At 44.4% G+C, this 20640-nt stretch overlaps 1 protein-coding gene across 2 annotated transcripts in view; it reads left to right on the top strand.

Annotated features, from left to right (window-relative positions):
• ASTN2 (astrotactin 2) overlaps window positions 1-20640 on the top strand; it is an 869558-nt gene that overhangs the window by 194230 nt on the left and 654688 nt on the right. For both annotated transcript variants that reach the window (XM_029062728.2, XM_029062729.2), the window contains exon 3: window positions 6145-6535. In XM_029062728.2, coding sequence (XP_028918561.1) covers window positions 6145-6535 — 391 coding nt within the window. The remainder of the gene's footprint in view (window positions 1-6144; window positions 6536-20640) is intronic.

Here is a 20640-nt window from a genome sequence, read left to right as displayed (position 1 = left end):
ATAAAGTATTATTGTTCGTCCATTTATATCTTCTGGATCTCTGAAGCAAAGCATTTCTTTTACTTTTCCCTAAAATTATTTGGAAAATGGTCTTATTTCTCTACTGCTATTGTACTTTCCCAGGCATTTAGTATAGTGATCTGTATGCCATAAATGCTCAATAAAAATGATTCATTGATTTATTAGACCTGTTTGTATTATATGATCTCCACTCCACCATGTCTATTAGAGGACAAGATAATAAAAATAATAGTAATAATAATAATGGCACTTATTAAGCACTTACTATGTGTCAAGCATTGGGGTAGATACAAGAAAATCTCACTAGACAATGGCCCTGGATAACATACGACTCAAAGAGGTTGACAGAACAAAAGCTTAGATTGTGAACCCTGTGTGAGACAGGTCTCTGTGTCTAATCTGGTTAACTTGTCTACCCCAGTGCTTAGAACAGTTTTTGACACACAGAAAGTGCTTAACAAATACCATTTTTTTACAAAAAGTATATAATCCCTGTTGTACATAGGCAGAAACTGAGGCACAGAGGTAATAAGTGATCTGTCCAAGTTCACACACCAGATAGGTAGCAGGCCAGGATTAGAATCCAGGCCCTGACTCCCCACACCCATGTTCCATCCACTAGGCAGCACTGCTTTTCAGCTTATAGCTGGGCATGGAGCGGGCCGGGATGGGTTCTGGGGTAAGGGTGGGCCCAAATGAATATAGTGGTGGTATTTGTTAAATGCTTACTATGTGTGGAGCACCATTCTAAACACTGGAGTAGATACAAGCTAATCAGGTTGGACACAGTCCCTGTGGCACATGATTCTGATAGTCTTAATCCCCAATTTATGGATGAGGTAACTGAGGCACAGAGAAGTGACTTGCCCAAGGTCACACAGCAGACAAGTGGAGGAGCCGGGTTTAGCACCCAGGTCCTTCTGATTCCCAGGCCCGGGCTCTATCCACTAGGCCATGTTTCTTCGATACTGGTTGCTCCCCATCCAGAGATGTTTTGGATTTGCCCACATCTGGTACCTACTGGAAATGACAGCACCCCTCAGCCCCGACACCAGCAAGGCCCAGCCCATCTTGTGGGGGAGCAGGATTGAATGGCGAGAGGGGCATTATGCTTGAGAATATGCATGTTCACAGTTCAGAGGATTAAAGGCCCATGTTCTTATCACTGCTGAACAGAGTATTATAAATCCAGTCTTAGAATACCAAATCCCCTCGTGGCTTGGCCATTGTTTGGGAATATTAAAAAGTCCTGAGACAGAAATAATCAGTTTCCGAATGACACATTGTCAAATAAAACATTTCTCATATTATCCCTTTCTCTTCTTTCTTCCCAACCTCTCCCTCGACTGGATAATTTAACATGAAAAATAGATTAAAATGAGGCCAGGTTGAACGGCTGTCTAAGTTTGACTTTTCAGAAGGAACTCGGGAGGCATGTTATTTTTGGTGTTTAAACAAGGGAGCTGCAGGCAGAGGGGCCCAAAAGGAAGAGTGTTTCCTCTGAGGCAGGAGTCTTTAGGGGCAGAGGCAAAATTGGAACTGCTTTGCCAGGGTTTCTCCCCGGAGAGCAGCCTCGCCCTCTTAATACAAGTGGGATGGCTAAATTTGGGCATCTTGGGACAAATCCCCTAGGGCTGGGAGGTGGCTGGACCATCACCAAGATAGTAGTAGTGACTTCCGTCCTGATGGCTTTGATGGGGGGGTAGCAGCAAGGAAAGGAAAAAGGAGCTGAGACAGAAGGAACAGAGTAGGTTTGTTTAGCACTCACTGGGCATTACCTTAGAGCATTTCTCAAATTCTGCTGTGAGAGAAGATGTGTGTTGTGTGTATGCATGCCCATGCACAAAGTATGATATGGTGGATAAAAGGACAGTGTGGGTATATTGGTGCAGCAAGGCCTGGGGGACAGAAGGTGTGAAGTAATGTGACCCCGTGGAAAGAGCACAGGCCTGGGAATCAGTGGACCTGGGTTCTAATTCCAGATCTGCCACATGACTGCTGTGTGTTCTTAGGCACAACACTTAACTTCTCTGTGCCTCAGTTACCTCATCTGTAAAATGGGGATTAAGATTATGAGCCTTGTGTGGTAAATGGACTGTGTCCAACTTGATTAGCTTGTATCTACCCCAGTGCTTTGCACAGTGCCTGGCACATAGTGAACACTATGTTACTATGTTATGTTACTATGCCATGTTATGTTATGTTATTACACCATTTAAAAAAAATAAAAGGGTAACAAGGCTTACCGTATGGATCCAGGATGAACAAATTCCTGTGATAGCATCAACATTGTCAGAAAAAAACAGCATGAGCTAGTGGATGGAGCATAGGCCTGGGAGTCGGAAGGACCTGAGTTCTAATCCCAGCTATACCACTTGTCTGTTGTGTGACCTTGGGCAAGTCACTTTATTTCTCTGTGCCTCAGTTACCTCATATGTAAAATGAGTATTAAAAATGTGAGCACCATGTGGGACTTGGACTGGTCCAAACTAATTACCTTGTTTCTACCCCTGTGTTTAGTACAGTGCTGTACACATAGTAAGCACTTAACAAATACCATTACTATTATTAGTAGTAGTAATAGTAATAGTAAAGAACACAGGGCTGGAAGTCAGAGAACCTGGGTTCTAATCCTAGCTGTACCACTGGCCTGCTGTGTGACTTTGGGCAAGTCAGACATCTTTGCCTCAGTTTTCTCATCTGTAAAATGGGAATTCAATACCCTTTCCCCCTCCCCCTTAGTCTGTGAGACCCATGTGGAACATGGGAATGTGTTCAACTTGATCATCTTGCATCTACCCCAGTGCTTAGCACAGTGCTTAGCACATAGTAAGAACTTAAACAAATACCATTATCATCATCATCAGAGCAGTGACTGGGGGCACCCAGTATGGAAGCCTCACAGCCCACCAGCAGAGATGGGTTTTCCCCTCCCCCACTGCCTACATTGAAGCATCCCAGGGGTAGAGGGAGGAAGGATGACCCCATTTTCTGAGTCTTGGAACTGTTTTCCCTCCCCAAGACTGTACTGCTACTATAACGATTCCAAGAAGGTAAGGAATGGGGAAGGATTTGCATCTTTCATTGTTTTTTCTGCTCTCTCTGTAGTAGAATATGGTAATTCTCCAAACCAGAAGAGGAAAGGTAAAACTAATAACTTCTTATCCTGTGCAGTTTGCAATTTCACTGAAACAAAATCTTCTTGGCGGGGCCCAATCTAATTGACAAGTATTTTTATTTTCTGAGCTCTAAATGACTTCCCAAACTTTGACTGCAGCAGCCCCAGGTGTACACAGCATAAATCTATTTTGGGCATGGGGGAAGGACCTATTCTGTGTAGCTCCACTGACTCTGTCATTGCTCAAGAATTCACCCTACTCTTTCACTTAACTCTCTCTATGAGGCAGAATCTTACTGCATCTTCCCTTGCTTCTGATCCACTGACTCTTTCCACTCTGCTCTTCCTCTCCCTACATAATCCTAATCTGTCAAATGATCGGTTCACCAGTAGTATTTATTGAGCACTGACTGTTTGAAGAGAGCTGTACTAAACACTTGGGAGGGTACTGTTGCACTGATAGAGCCTATTCCTGCTGAGGAGGAGCTTACAGTTTTGTTGCTTGTGGTCCATCCCAAGGAATCCAAGACATCTATCCCAGCCTGACACTAGCACTTTCTACCATTTTGCTTGTGGCCCAAGTGGTAAATTAGGTTAAATCGTCATACTATTGATAATGATAACAATGATGATAAATTATATTTGGTAAGCACTTACTATGTGCCAAGCGCTGTACTAAGCACTGAGATAGATAACAAAACCATCAGGTTGGACACAGTCGCTGTCCTATATGGCTTTCACAGTTTAAGGAGGGAGGAGCAGCAGGTATTGAATTCCCATTTTTACAGATACAGAAGCCAAGGCACAGAAAAGTCAAGTGATTTGCCCAAGATCACCCAGAAGGCAAGCTGTGGATGTGTTATTGGATCCCAGGTTTCCCGACTCCCAGGCCTGTACTCTTTGCACTAGGCCATGCTACTCCTCCAAGATGTCCTAGAGAAGGTTGTTCCTGGGGAGATGTTGGCTGGAGAACACTGTGGGAGTGTCTCCTCTGCTTCTCTCTCTTGGTGGTTGTGGGGCAGAGTTCTGTTTGCATGGTTTCCAGCAGCCTCTTCCACTGCTACTTTGGGCTTGAGTAATCTAGCATGTAGGCCCTGCCCAATCAAATGCAGTTTGCCAACTTGGTGGGGACTCTGTAATTCTCCCTGGACTGGCTATTGACTGACTGCCTGTGGGCCGGAGAAGGATTACCAAGTTGAATGTAACACAGGGTTGACAGTGGAGCTGACCAGTGCCTGATTGTTCTCCAGAAGAAGTATTCGAAGGGGCTTGCAGATGGTATCATAGGTGTCTTTCATCAGAAGTAGCAGTAATACCATCCCATCCAGAGCCCATTTAGTGGTGTTAGGGACGAGCTCTCATTTATCCCACCATGGTGGAGGGCTTTACCCTCCAGGGAGAGTCTGAATTGGCTTCTCACCCACTAATTCGCAGCTTCAGAGTCCCTGTGTTTTAGATCCCCCTAAGTCTCTTTTCCCACCCACCCTACACCAGAGCTCAAGCAGCTCTGTCTGGTCACTAAAGTGTTACCTTGTCCTAGCATAAGTCTGCTAAATTGGGAAAGTCAAGTTGTGCAAAGTCATTCCACCTCCCTGAGCCCTTCTTCCTATTACTGTCAATTACAAGACCAAATGAGAAAACAGATGATAGTGGGGAGGGGAGGAGGCGGGGGAATCCTAATGAGAGCTGCCATATTGCGTTCCCATAGTGGTTTGTATATAGCAGATTGGAGGCCTGGGCCAGCGGTTCCTCCAGTCTCCACTTAGAATCTCTGACTACTATGCTAGCTTCCTTGGGATCAGTCACCTATCAAAGCATGAAATGCTTCAGGGATCAAGTTCCCAGAAACACATGAAAATTCAGTCTCCCCAGTATGAACTTTCTTTGCCCAAAAGCAAACCCTGATATGCCTCTAGCCTACCCTAGCCAGTTAGTTTCCCATTATGGATGAGGACAGTGGGTACTGGTTTGCCTAATTTAACCAACTTTTCCCTGTGCTCACTGTCCTCTTAGGTGAACCAAAGAGCTGATAAGTGGTTTTCTGTTGATAAGGAGTGATAGAAATGCTTAGGTGAAGCATTTCTTTCATGAAAAGGTTGTCTGGGGCATTGCATGACTAGTGATGGACTTAGAATTATTCTCTAGCACATATTCATTGAATCATATTTATTAAGTGTTTACTGTGTACAGAGCTCTGTACTAAGCTCTTGGGAAAGTACAATACAACAGTAAACAGTGATATTCCCTGCCCTCAAAGAGCTCACAGTCTGAGTGGAGGAATGCACCTTTCTGTGTTCAGACCCCAACCAATCCAGAACCTTGGGTAATTTAAAAGTTCCGCATGGTTCACTCCTCAGACACTCATCTTACTGCCTCTTTGAATTGAATGAGAGTCTCCATCTCTAAGGCAGATGCCTTTTCTCCTTGGTGCTCTCTTAGCTGCCTTCTGAAATCATTTATTTTGTCTTTCCAAATGTGTATAATTATTACGTTAAAATAGTATTTGCCCAAGATAACAATAAAAGTCATAATTGTAGTACTTACTAAGCACTTACTACGAGCCTGAAGCAATCGGATCAGACACGGTTTCTGTCCCACATGGAGACACAATTTAGGGGAGGGTAATACTGAGGCAGAGAGAAATCAAGTCTCCTGACTTCTAGTCCTTTGTTTTTCCACTAGGCCATGACACTTCACTCATACGTGGCCTCAATGTGGGCAGGGAATGTGTCTGTTTATTGTTATATGGTACTCTTCCAAACACTTAGTATAGTGCTTTGCATACAGTAAGCGCTCAATAAATATGAATGAATGAATGTGTTCTATGTAGACCCAAAAGTCTTGGGGAGTCAATTTCAGGGGGCGGTGTGTTTGTGTTTCAATGGAGGTTGACTTTTATGGGCACAAAATTCTCTCATTACTGAAAATGAAACACAAAAGAATTTGGGGAACAGAAACTCTCTTGCCTTTAACCTTTGATCATTCACTCCTCATCTCCCTTCCAGGGTGGGCTGATCGCACTGCTCTTGCTCCTGCTTGTGTTCACTGTTGCACTGTACGCCCAGCGCCGCTGGCACAAGCGGAGGCACATCCCACAGAAGAGTGCCAGCACGGAGGCCACCCACGAGATACACTACATCCCCTCGGTGCTGCTGGGGCCTCAGGCCCGTGAGACGTTCCGCAGTTCACGCCTGCAGGCCCACAACTCGGTCATTGGGGTGCCCATCCGCGAGACCCCCATCCTGGACGACTACGACTACGAGGAGGAGGAGGAGGAGGAGCAGCCCCGGAGGGCCAACCACGTATCTCGAGAGGATGAGTTTGGGAGCCAGGTGACCCGGACGCTGGAGAGTTTGGGCCGGGCCAGTGAGGAGAAGACTGACTTTGAAAAGAAAGGTTGGTTTCTCCCCCTCCTCCCATTTGTCTCTTTCTCTCTATTCACTCAAGCCATCATATTTAATGAACCCTTACTATGTGCAGAGCACTGTTCTAAGCACTTAGGAGAGTACAATGCAACAGAATTGGTAGGCACATTCCCTGCCCACAAGGAACATACAGTCTAGAAGGGGAAACAGATAAATGAGTTATGGATATGTACGTAAGTGCTGTGGAGCTGAGGGTTGGGTGAAAAGGTATAAATCCAAAGTCAAGGGTGACAGAAGGGAGAGGGAAAAGAGGAAATGAGGGCTTAGTCGGACAAGACTTCTTGGGGATGTGATTTTAATAAGGCTTTGAAGGTGGGGAGAGTGATTGTCATATATATATGGGGGGAGTACGTTCCATGGGCAGGTGGTCGGCAGTGAGACAGACATGATCGAGATAGAAAGTGAGGAGTAAAATGTGTGGTCTGGATTACAGTAGAAAATCAGAGAGGTAAGGTAGATGGGGACAAGGTGATTGAGTGCTTTAAAGCCAATAGTAAGGAGTTTCTGTTTGATATGGAAGTGGATGGGCAACAATGAAGGTTCTTGAGGAGTGGGAAGACATCTTCTTATGGGCATTCTAGCTGGGGGAACCTGGTCCTCAGCTGACTTTTTCCTTTGTGCCAGACTCTACAAGAGATAGATTGTGTCCTAGACTGAAGTGTTGAAGCTCCACCACAGTCCCTGGGGGTCTGATAGACTCCATGACTTCCTGCCTTGACTCTGGTTCCTCTTTTATCTGGGCTGCCCTGTCACATTGCTTCATTTCTCATTAGAAATAATAATGATGATATTAGTTAAGTGCTTACTATGTGCCAAGCACTGTTCTAAGCGCTGGGGTAGATACAAGGTAATCAGGTTGTCCCACGTTAACATGTGAGACACATGGGGCTCGCAGTCTTAATCCCCATTTTCTAGATGAGGTAACTAAGGTACAGAGATGACAAGTGACTTGCCCAAAGTCACACAGCTAACAAGTGGCAGAGGTGGGATTAGAACCCCTGGCCTCTGACTCCCAAGCCTGTGCTCTTTCCACTAAGACATGCTGCTTCTTGAACACTTACTGTGTTCAGAGCACTGTACTAAGCACTTGGGAGAGTACAATATAATGGTAATATAGGCTTTCACCTCAAATTTTGGTTGGGAATCAGGGAACACATTTGATGATGCAGGGATGTTTGGAGATAGTGTGAGGTTTTAAGGAATAGTTTGGGTATGTATGCACAGTGGCTGATAGGGCTAACACTACAACACAAGTTATTTTTAATGTGAAGTTTTGCATAAGTTGCCAGTGGTGTGGGTGAATGGGTAGACCATGGGCCTGGGAGTCAGAAGGTCATGGGTTCTTACTACTTCTCATGGCTTAGATAGAAACCCACCCCACCACCTAGAACTCAAATTCTTGGCTCTGAGCTATGCTGTTCATTCTTCACTACTGCCGCCTCTCAGTGAGACACTGAATGATGGCAGTGTTGTGGCTAGGAATGATGGTTAGGCTGTGCAGGAATTGACTGGGATCATCTCAAACAGAACTTCCATATGGAAAAGTGACTTAGGGAGCCTCCTTCACTTTAAATATCATGAGAGAAGTCCCTAGGTCCCTAGATCTCTTTCACCTGGCCTAGAAGGAACACAGATTAGGTTGGTTGATTTTTCTTTCCTCTGCCTTTGAAGGATAGTTAAAAAAAGTCACATCAAAAGTGCTCAGTTCTATAAAATTTTAGTCATCAGGCATGCACAGTTCCTGAACATGATTGATTTCCCATAAGAGAGTTGCATTTCTATCTACAAATGCCCTGTGATCACATCCGTGTAGTAGGGGGATCTCTCTGGGACACGGACCTCTGTCCATCAATCAATGCTGCTGCTTCTGGGTTCAAGGGCTGCTCTCATGAACCCCTTTAAATGGGTTCCAGATCTGAACTTAATAAAGGGGGAGGGTCTTTTCTGCTGCTCAGGCCTCTGGCTAGAAGTTACACATCAGGGTGGATCCCTGAGTAAACAAATTCTCTCTCATTCTCTGAGGAGGCCAGCTCTGGTCAAGGGGGGGTCTCAAAATTTCAGGGGAGCACGTAGTCCCTCCCAACCCCACACTACAAGTCTGGTGATAGGTCCCGATAGCTCCCTCCCTCCCCAACCTCCAAGTAGTTTGGATCAGTCCTGCACATTCTGCTTTCGACTTGGTGCTTGACAATTTTGTAGTTGGAGAGATAAGGAAAGGGAAGGCTTTTGGTACCAGTCCCAAGCCCTTCCCTCCCTCTGAGCAAGGTTCTCTCTTTTTTCAGATATTCATGCAAACCCAGTAAAGCTGGCTTCAAAGATTAAGCTGTTGTTTGCCTACTAAACTGAAGGCAGGTGTTTGTAAGATGAGGTTTGTTTTTTTTTTGCTGGGGTGGGGTGGAGAGGGGAGGAGGTGGAAGAGTAAAAGAGAATGCTCTGTGGTCCTTTGTTATGGTGAGAAGTTAAGCTTGTCATCTTTGTCACTTTAGCTAATGGCAGTTTCCTTTTATTTTTAACATTTTTCCTTTTGATCTGGCTCCTTTGTTCCACCCCTGGGCTGATCCCCAAGATTAATTGTACAGTGTTGTCAGGGCTTAAATTTTCCAGGATTTCAGGTTGCCATCTTGTCAGCAGTATCACTGTCTTCCTTGAGCGAATCAGTATTGTAATTGCCACCTCCAAGAAAAGCAAAAAATGAATGAATAAATGAATAATAAGTGGAATAAATAGCTTGATATACACATAATGGTTAAGGGGGACGGATGGGATAACCTGCCCAAGAAGAGGGGTGTAGTCAGGGAACACCCCCTGCAGGAGGTGGGGGGTTTTTAGGAACTTTGAAGATTTGGAGGAATGTTTTGGAGGAATTGACGTGGATGGGATGCTCAGGCGAAGGAAGGCTGTGAGCAGTGGGTTGGAAATTCGAAAACAACACTGTTGGATCTAGATAAGGTGATAATAATGATGGTATTTGTTAACCACTTACTATGTGCCGGTCTCTGTACTAAGTACTGGGGTGGATAAAACCAAAGCAGGTTGGACATAATTCCTAGTCCCATGTGGGTCTCACACTCAATTCCTGTTTCACAAATGAGGTAACTGAGGCACAAAGAAGTTAAGTGACTTGCCAAAGGCTACATAGCGGACAAGTGGTGAACCAGGGATTAGAACCCATGACCTTCTGTCTCCCAGGCCCATGTTCTATCCACTAGGCCATGATGCTTCTCCAGATGAAAGGTGATCTTTCATCCAGTTACTAATGGATCTGCTTCTGGTACCCACGACACCTTCATGCCCTGTATTTTTATTTTAAACACCTGGCTTTCTTCCCCTCTGCAGTCAAATCTCCTGTTTTGGAAGGGCACTGGAATGGGAGTGAAATGTCTCTGAAACAAGGCAGAGTAGTTGGAACTAGACGTTCTAGGTTCTGTGACCTTTAGTAACAAACCTTTACTGTGACACTAAGACACCATTATATTACATTGCATAACATCCATCATATACATCTATCTCTTCCAGAGATCTTTTCTCTGGCATTGCTGATTGCCATCAGTGACCGTAGCTTTGGAACAGAGGTTAACTTGAAAAGAGGTGAAGGATCAGAAGTAGATATACAGGAAGATGAGAAGAGGACAATAGCTGACAGGTAGCCTTGGTGATTGGATTCAATTGTCTTCCTCTTACTTATCCCAGCTCTCCAAATTCTATGGGCACAATGCTTATAGATGGAGTGATCTTAGAAGCTGTACCTCTGTTAAGGAAAACATTCTGAAGTAGGTGGAATAAAGCGGTACCAGCTAAAATATTTGGGCCTTGTCCCCACTTCAGGCTTGTATTCCCTTTGTGTGAAGGATGCACTCTAGGGGAAGGAGCATACTGTTAACGAGCAGTTAATGACACCCTCTCCATGGTGGGCTCTTATCGCCCTCTTCCTCCAAGATGGTCATAGGAAAATAAATTCATTCTTGTCCCAACCAGGCAGAAGTGACTCAGAATGAGAAGCAGCATGGTCCACTGGATAGAGCATGGACCTGGCAGTCAGAAGGTCATGGATTCTGATCCTGGCTCTGCCACTTGTCCACTGTGTGACCTTGAGCAAGTTACTTCACTTCTCTGGGCCTCAGTACCTCATCTGTAAAATGCGGATCAAGACTGTGAGCCCTAAGTCAGACAGGGACTCTGTCCAAGCCCATTTGCTTATATCTACCTCATTGCTTAGTACAGAACCTGGCACATAGTTAGCACTTAACAAATACCTGGATTAATACCATAATAAATACCATAATTGTTTATTATTATTATTATTATTATTAATGAAGGCTTTCCCAACATTCCACAAACAGTAAGCACTCAATAAATGCTATTACTACTTCTCCTCTCCCAACAAAGCTCTATTGCTGAACCCTTCCTCAAAGGGCCCAAGAAAGAAGATGAAGCATGTGTGCCAGGAATATTTAAACATTTGGGGACTTAAAAAGATTCACCACGGCCCTGAGAGATCTGCGCTCTGATTGTACCTCTGGGGCCAGAGAGATAGTAACAGATTGGCCAAGGGCCAATGAAACACATAACAACCAAGCCATGAGGGGAGGAGTTGCTTTGCTCAACACAAAGGTAAACTGACCTTCCTTATCCACTGGGCTTGTGCAGGGGTTTGACCAATCAAGCATGGTCAGCATCAACCCACACAGATTTCGGGGGGAAATCAACTACTGTAACTGGGAAATGGTTGTAGTTTCCTGAGGCATATTACTGTTCCCCTGCAAAAGAGGCCTGTTCATGATTCAGCCAAAGAAACTCTAGCAGGCAAAGAAATCAATTTATTTAGCACGCACCAAGTGGATCCCAAGTAGACTTAACTTCTCTGTGTCCCAGTTTCCTCATCTTTGAAATAGGGATAAAATGCCTGTTCACCCTCCCTCTTAGCTTGTGAGCCGTAATTATTGTGTATCTGCCCTAGTGCTTAGCATGGCACTTGACACTTAAACACCATAATTATTGTTATTTTCATTAAATGAGTGGGAAGTTGCATTACCTAATGGTAAGAGTTTAGGACTGGAAGTCAGAAGACCTGGGTTTTAATTCCTGCTTCGCCTCTTGCCTGCTTTGTGACTTTGGGCAAGTCCCATAACTTCTCCATGCCTCAGTTTCTTTATCTGCAATGTGCAGAATAATCGATCAATAAATAGTATTTATTGGCTACTTACTGTGTGCAGAGTACTGTACTAAGTTCTTGGGAGAGTACAGTATAAGAGACACATTTCTTGTCCACAACAAGCTCTCAGTCTAGAGTGGGAGACAGACATTACTATAAATAAATTAAGGATATGTATGTAAGAGCTGTGGGGCTGGGAGGGGAATGAATAAAGGGAGAAAGTCAGGGTGACACAGAAGGGAGTGGAAAGAAAGGAAAAGAGGGCTTAGTCAGGGAAGGTCTCTTGGAGGAAATGAGCCTTCAGTAAGACTTTGAAGTGGGCAAGGGTAATTGTCTGTTGGATTTGGAGAGGGGGGCTTGTCAAACCAGAGGAAGGACATGGACAAGATGTTGGTGGCGAGGTAGATGAGATTGAGGTACAGTGAGAGGATTAGCATTAGGGGAGCAAAATGTGTGGGCTGGGTTGTAGTAAGAGAGAAGCAAGGTTATTAGGAGGGGCCACGATGATTGCGTGCTTTAAAACTGATGGTAAGGAGGTTCTGTTTTATGAGTTGGATGGGTAAACCACTGGAGGTTCTTGAAGCTTGGGGGAACATGGACTAAACCTTTTCATAGAAAATTGATCCAGGCAACTCTGCGAAGTATCTAATGGGGAGAGGTAGGAGGCAGGGAGGCCAACAAAGGGGTCGATACAGTAATCAAGGCAGGGATTAAATGTATTAAACATCCATTCTCCTTTCCCCTTAGACCATGATCCCCATGTGGGACAAGGACTGTATCTGATCTAACTGTAGTGGATCTATCCCAATGCTTGGCACATAGTAAGCACTTAACACTTTCCACAGTTTTTCTTCATATTATCATTACTATGAATGGAGGATAGAACATTTTCTCCTCTCTCTTATGATAAAGAACCCTCTCATGATTTATCATCCTGGGAAGACAAGACCTCTAGAAGAAAGGGTTTCAGGTTGTTACCTAGGTGTGGATCAGTCAGAGTGCCCTCTGAACCCAAAGAGAAGCTGAAATTTGAACCCAGGTATTCCATGGCCTTATTTAACCCAACAAGGCTCTCTCCCTTTCTAGTTTAAGCCTGCTACTCTGGCTATGCTGAGTCAATATTAAGAATCGTCTAAAGACTGTAGGGTAGGGGAGCAAAGTGCTGTCAGTCAACTACCAGAAGCTTTGGGACCTGGAGTGGCAAGTGTGAGTCTTTAGGAAAAAATAGATGATGTTTTGCTGGATCCACTGGAAAGCTATTTCTTTCAAAAGGGAAAGCAGAATGGACAGGTGAGAAGCAATGTCACCTAGTGGAAAGAGCATGGACCTGGGATTCAGAGGACCTGGGTTCTAATTCTGATTCTTCCACTGTTGTGACCTTAGGCAAGTCACTTAACTTCTCTGTGCCTCATTTCCTGATCTGCAAAATGAGGATTCAATACCTGTTCCCCTTCCTACTTAAAATGTGAGCGTCATGTGGGACCTGACCTGATGATCTTATATCTACCCTAGTGCCCTGTACAGTTCCTGGAACACAGTATTTGCTTAACAAATTATCACAATTTTTAGGTGGCTCTGGGAGTAAAGGGAAGCCACACAACTGAATAAAGGAGAGAACCATCTCAGAAAAAGACCTCGGTACAGGAATAAGTGGGATATGGAGGCTTCTTGTCAATCTGTGTATGAAGGTCTTCCAGAATGCCCTTTGTTCACTCTGAGTTTTGAATAGAACATTGTTAGGGAATTAGAGAACTGCTTCTGACTATAAGCATCCATCTGGGTATTATACAGACAGATGTAGCTGTGAACACTCACACGGTATTGATTGGAGGCACACATACCCAAATGCAAGTTTTCCTGAAACCAGGGCTCATCAGGACCATCATCCCAGCACTAGAGACAACTGAGTATATTTATGAAGGACTTACTATATGCCAGATGCTGGGGTAGATGCAGGATAATCAGATCAGAGGTAGTTCCTGTCCCACACAGGACTCAAGATCTTAGAGGGAGAGAAAATAATGAGTTAATAATTGTGATATTTGTTAAGTGCTTACTCTGCTATGCCCTCTACTAAGTGCTGACTTGGGTACAAGCAAATTGGGTTGGACACAGTCCCTGTCCCATATGGGGCTCTCCGTTTCAATCTCTATTTTACGGATGAGGTAACTGAGGCATAGAGAAGTGAAGTGACTTGCCCAAGATCACACAGCATACAAAGTGGCTGAGCTGGGATTAGAACCCATGACCTTCTGATTCCCAGGCCCATGCTCTATCCGCTACTCCATGCTGCTTCTAGTAAATATCTTCTCTCCACTTTATAGATGATGAAACTGAGTCCAAGAGGTTCAGGACCTGGCCCAAGGTCTAAGGCAGGGCAATAACAGAGATGGGATTAGATTATAATGTCCTGACTCCAGTCCCATCCCTAATCCACTAGGCCATGTTGCCTCCTGATTCTTTCTGAACGCAGAACATGTCCCTGGGACACACAGTCTTAACCTGTTCTCAGAGATCTCTATAACCTTGGATCACTTGATATTCATCCTATCCTGAGCCCGACAATGGGTATGTACATTGCCATGAATTATTCTAATGTCTGTCTCTCCTAATTATTCTAATGTCTCTCTCTAGACTGTAAGCTTCTAGAGGGCAGGGAATGTGTCTTTCAACTCTATTGTATTGTACTCTTCCAAGATCTTGCTACAGTGCTCAATAAATACCAATTATTGATTTTATGCCTAATTATTCTGCTGCTAGTCCCCTAAACCGACCACTAGCCCTTAGGGGCTGGGTTAAAGGAGTGACTTTGCAGGAGAAGAGCTTTGCATCTTGACAAATCATTCCTCATAGCTGTCTCAAGGCCCTCTGCATTAAGATATAAACTGAGATTTGTCTTCAGACCACAAACAGCAGTGTCACTAAAGCTGTCACAAGAGCCCCTTAAAAGTGTCACTTTCAAGCATTAATTGCCAAGAGAGCAAAACAAATGCATCTTCCTCCAAGCTTGTGTTTGTCCTCTCTCCTCCCACGCTTCTACTTTTCTCTCCCTCACTCTTTTTGCTGTTCTTCTCACACTCCCTGCTTTTGGGCCCCCCTCCCATCAATGTCTTTGCCTCTGTTGACTTTGCAAGCCGCCCGAATGCTTTGGCTTGATGTGAATGTCATGAACAAGGTGTTCCATGCCCTGTAATTGATTAGAGGGAAGGAGTTTTGATAAATGTCAGATATTGATGAGCACAGCCCAGGTCCCCTGTCGATGTGAACACCTTGAGGCTGATGCTGTAGCAATTTCCCATTTGTTAAGAGTACTTCCATCTCTCTGAAAGGCCAAGCACCACAGAGAGCATGCTCATTGGTATGGAGAGCTGTATTTCTCTAAATGCACTGGTTTTGAAATTGTCATTCAATTAGATTACAGGGGCTGAGGCTCTGCCTCTGACAGTTTTGGCTTCACTGACTAGTGCAGCATTCACTCTATTTCAGAGAACAAAGGTAGGGGAGATGTCAGACTGAAGCGAGGGGCAATTGGGATAATCCTAAATGATCAGACTGTGTGAGTGCATGGGAAAGCCCTTCACAGGGGGCTGTTGTTTCTTGCTTGGCCCACAAACTCAAAGGTGGAATGCCTAGCCATATCATCAGGGTTGTAAGGTTGTGGTTGGGACTCTGCCTCAGTATAGTATAACTTGTCTCCTGCTGCTTCTGCTGTCTCTGGAGTCCACATCCTCATCTTCATAGCTCTCCTCTGTGCCTTCCCTCCTTATCCATGTGGGTGGAGGGAAGCAGCATAGCCTAGTAGAAAGAGCAATGGCCTGGGAGTCAGAGGGTGTGGGCTCTAAACCCAGCTCTGCCACATATCTGCTCTGTGACTTGGGCAAGTCAGCTTCTCTGTGCCTCAGTTACTTCATCTGTAAAATGAGGATTAAGACCGTGAGCCCAGTGTGGGACAGGGACTGTGTCCAACCTGATTACCTTGTATTTACTCCAGCACTTAGAACAGTGGTTGGCACATAGTAAGTGGTTAACAAATCCAACAATTATTATTATTATTATTCCAGATACTTAAGATAGGGCTATGGGGGAGACAGGTCAAGGGGGACTTAACAAGGTGAATGTCCAGGAGGGCAATCATCATTTCTTCTAAGGCTGCCACTGTCAGAAGCAGATTGCAGCTCCGGATGGAGCAGAGGTCTCACCTAAGAATGGCATTTCTGATATCCACAGGAAGCACAGATTCCAGAAGGGAAAGCTTAGCCACTCCAAGCCAGAAGTGGTGGCTGTTTGGAGGTCTTTCCGTCCCCTGCTGGCCTCCATCCCTACTCTTCGTATCAGCACAGCGACATAAGATGTTGTTGAAACTAGCGAGGCATAGGATACCCAAATCTAGAATGTCTCCCCAGGTGACCTGAAAAGTCCTGGAAAACTCCCATGAGTAAATAGGGGCCAGAGATGCTTGGAAATGACACCCAGCCACCGATGTGCCTGAACGATAACACAAATGAAATTACAGGTCCTGGAGAGGAGAAATATCAGACTCTGCCTATGCAAGATAAATGGAGGGACCCCAGAGAAATATTTATCCCATTCCCCCTCCCCTCCAAGTAACAGACCCTAATCCAGTCATAAGGGCCGGTTACAGTTATTGCTAAGCTACAAAATCACTTTTTGTTTGATAAAGGAAGAAAGCCTCAAATAAATAGCCTGAAATCAAGTGGACAGAGGAGGGGAGGCAGTTGGAGGCAGAACAAATAGAAAGAGGCGGATCCAGTAGGTATGTTGTATGTAAGATAATCATTATTTGAAGGGAAGAAATAGAAAAGCCTTGCGGGAATATTTTGCCCATTAGGCAGATTGGAGGGCTTTGTTCGAACACATGATGGGTTATATTAGCATTCTTCCTCAGTAAGGATTGTATTGGGTTTTGGAGTGGGCTGTGTGAGAGCAGCATGTACATTTTTCTGCAAGTGTTTAACTACCCAGACTAGGGGTAACTGACAAGCCTTTGGCTTAACTAATTTAGGAGTATGCGAGAAGAGAGGGCACTCAGCCTGCAAGGAAGAGTGGTGTGTAGGGGCGTATGAGTAAAATCATTCATTCATTCGATCATATTTATTCAACACTTGGTGGCTCAGTGGAAAGAGCCCGGGCTTGGGAGTCAGAGGTCATGGGTTCGAATGCCGACTCTGCCACTTGTCAGCTGGGTGACTGTGGGCAAGTCACTTAACTTCTCCGTGCCTCAGTTACCTCATCTGTAAAATGGGGATGAAGACTGTGAGCCTCGCGTGGGACAATCTGATTACCCTGTGTCTACCCCAACACTTAGAACAGTGCTCTGCACATAGTAAGCGCTTAACAAATACCAACATAATTATTTGTTGTGAGCTTACTGTGTGCCAGGCACTGTACCAAGAGCTGGGGAGGATACAGGTAAATCGGGTTGGACACAATCCCTGTCCTGTGTGGGGCTCACAGTCTCAATCCCCATTTTACAGATGAGGTAACTGAAGCCTAGAGAAAAGAAGTGGCTTACCCAAGGCCACACAGCAGACAAGTGGCAGAGCAGAGAGTAGAACCCATGACCTTCTGACTCCCAAGCCTATGCTTTATCCACTATGCCACACTGCTTCTCTCACTGTGTGCAGATCACTGCACTGAGCACTTGGGAGTGTACAGTATAACAATAAACCAATGCATTTCCTGTCCACAATGAGCTTACACTCTTGAAGGGAGACAGACATTAATATAAATAAATTACAGGTATGTACATAAGTGCTGTGGGACTTGCCAGGGGTGGGAGGGATGAATACAGGGAGGCAGTCAGGGTGATGCTGAAGGAAGTGAGAGAAGAGGAAAGAAAGACTTAGTCAGGGAAGGCCTCTTGGAGGAGATGTGTCTTCAATAAGACTTTGTGGGGGAGAGTAATTGTCTGACAGATTTGAGGAGGGAGGGCATTCCAGGCCATTGGCAGGATGTGGGCTAGGATAAGGGAGACATGGGCATGTTTGGAAGTACTGGGGAAGAAGTCATTGGAAAGCAAACAGTCGAAGATGGCCCTTAGGGAGTTAAGAAGGGAGGAGGCAAGTGTTTTAATAAGGTGTGAAGGAATGGGGTTGAATGCACAGGTGGAGGGGGTGAATTTTGAGAGAAGGCAGGAGATTGCCTCTAGCAATATTGCTGGGAAAGATGGGAGTATTGAAGAAAGAGGCAGAATGGGGGAGGGACTGGGAAAAGGCAGGGAAGATTTTAGGGAGATCATGCCTGATATTCTCAATTTTCTTAATTAAAGTAGGTGGCCAGGTCACAGACTTATTCCCCACATAGCCAAAGTGATTACAGAAAGCTTTGAGCTAGGGTGTTTGGCTATTGCCCTGCAATATTCCATCCTGGTTCCTTTCAGATTTGGGTAGCAAACTGCATTCTCTCATTGAGCAATATTTTTGGAGATTGAAACCTTCCAGCAGTCTATCCAGCTACCTCACCACCCACCCTTCTTGTCCCTACTATCAAAGGTACGCTGTATTGGATATAAGCATTTTTCCCTTAGGTAGAGCTGTCCATGTTTCAGGAATATTAATACCTGAACATTTTGTTCTATCATCTGCAACCCTAGGAGAGATTTAAGTATTTCACAAGGTAATGAATGAGACAATCTGAATTCGTGGATTCCACCTTTCTCAAAATAATTTCCTTGCAAAAAAAAGACCTTTTCCAGGGAAGAATTTTATGCCATTGAGCTATACTGCTCTGTCATCATCAACTTCATCTCACAAACATCCTCATTATGATCACTGAATGTTCATAATCATTTGACAATTTCATCAAAGTCATCATTGTCATGATCACGTGGATACTGTCTTCATCAACCCCTCAAGAAAAGATTCCTGGTCCTTCTTTGGGAACTTAGAGAAAGTCGAGAAGAGCTCACCACTGCCTGTTATGCTTGTTAAAAGCCATACAAAGGGCCAAGCTAAAAGACACAGAATAAAGTGTAGATTTGACACTTATGCAGTTAAATTGGTTAGACTTTTCCACATTATTTAGGATGCATGCTCTTTGAGGCCTGAATCCTCCAGGATGGCTCTTGGATTCTATTGACCAGGTAAAATGCCCATTCTGTACCTCACTTGGTTATGTGTTGTCCCAGAGAAAATCTTCTCAAAGTGTTCATATTTGCCAACAATAAATCCTACTCCCTCCTACTTAGACTGAGCTCCATATGGGAGGACTGTGTCCAACTTGTTCATCTTGTCTTTACTCGAGTGCTTAGTACAGTGTTTGGCACAAAGTAAAAACTTGACAAGTACCATAAAAAAGTCACACGGGGGGCTTAGGGCTCTGAGGACAGATTTTGCCACTGAAGCTGTAGCAGAGTGTGACTAAATGATCACAGCTGCATGACTAAGGGCTGGCAGTGGTTGAGCTGCTTTTGGTTACATTCCAAGTCCAGCCTTGCACACTACCTGTTTGTGTTGATCAGAAAAGGATGTCTGCCACCCTGCCGTTCTTTCTTTCACACCTAGAAAGAATTTTTCATATAGTTCATCCTGTTAAGTTCTGCTTTCTGAAATTCTCACAGGGTTTTTAAAAAAATTCCTGTATTACCAATCTTTAGGATCTAGCATGTACATATCATTAATCAGTAGCATCAGTGTTTACTGAGCCCCTATTGTGTACAGAGCACTGAGTGGGTATTTGGAAACATACTCTAGAAGTAAAAATCATGGTCTCTGCCCTGAAGAAGTTGACAGTTTAATGAGGAAGCTAACTGGGCACAAATAGCCAAACACATCATTGGTAAAAGACTAAGAGCATAGTTAGCAATTAAATAATAGATATATAATAATAATAATAATAATAATAATAAAAATGGTATTTGTTAAGCACTTACTATGTGCCAGGCACTGTACTAAGCGCTGGGGTGGATACAAGCAAATTGGGTTGAACACAGTCCCTGTCCCACAGAGGGCTCACAGTCTTATTCCACATTTTACAGATGAGGTAAATGAGGCACAGAAAGGTGAAGTGACTTGCCTAAAGTCACACAGCAGGCAAGTGTGGAGCTGGATTAGAACCCATGACCTTCGCCCGTGCTCTATCCATTATGCCATGCTGCACTTCTAGCATATATCGTTGTTTTGGGATGGCCGTAGGGATGAAATGACTAAGAAGGAGGGGATTAACCAGGAAATGGGACTTTGAGAAGGTGACTTGTTAGGGGGATTTGAAGGTGGTGGGTGATGTGATTGGGCAGAATATTGGGGATGGGAATTTCATGCAAGGGGAAAGTCATGAGCGGTGTTAAAGCTGGGAGAGACACGAGCAAGGTAGAATTAGACTATTTGCTTACAGGAAGCAAAGATTGTGAGATGGCTGTAGTGGGAGAAGACGATATAAGTAGGAGGGAGACTGCTGGAGAAACAGCTTAAACAGATTGTAAATGCCTTAAAAGGGTGTAGAGTTGTGTGTGGGTATGTGTGCATGAGAGAGAGAAAATCATCTTAGAGGTTAGGGAAGGACATAAAGGGCCTATTACTGATCAGTCTGAGAAAGCTTTATATATGTGAAATTCTAATCTGAGTTTAAAGAACAAGGAACAAAACTAACAGAAGGAAGCATTGTCCACAGAAGCTCTTTCAAGTAGTGGGAAGGACAAGTGAGAGGGAAGCTTCCTCTCCTGGTTCTCTTTTCTTTCTGGTTGTTCATTCTCAGTCTCTTTCATGGGCTGCTCCTCTGCCTCCCACCCCCTAACTGTGGGAGTCCCTCAAGGTTCATTTCTGGGTCCCCTCCTATTCGCCATCTCCATCTACTCCCTTGGAGAACTCATTTGCTCCCATGGCTTTAACTACCATCTCTATATGAATGATTCACAAATCTGCATCTCCAGCCTTGATAAAAACAATTGTAGTACTTATTAAGCACTT

The sequence above is a fragment of the Ornithorhynchus anatinus genome, chromosome 4, assembly GCF_004115215.2.
Source record: "Ornithorhynchus anatinus isolate Pmale09 chromosome 4, mOrnAna1.pri.v4, whole genome shotgun sequence".
Classification (NCBI taxonomy): Eukaryota; Metazoa; Chordata; class Mammalia; order Monotremata; family Ornithorhynchidae; genus Ornithorhynchus; species Ornithorhynchus anatinus.
This window is presented reverse-complemented; position numbering and strand designations above follow the sequence as displayed.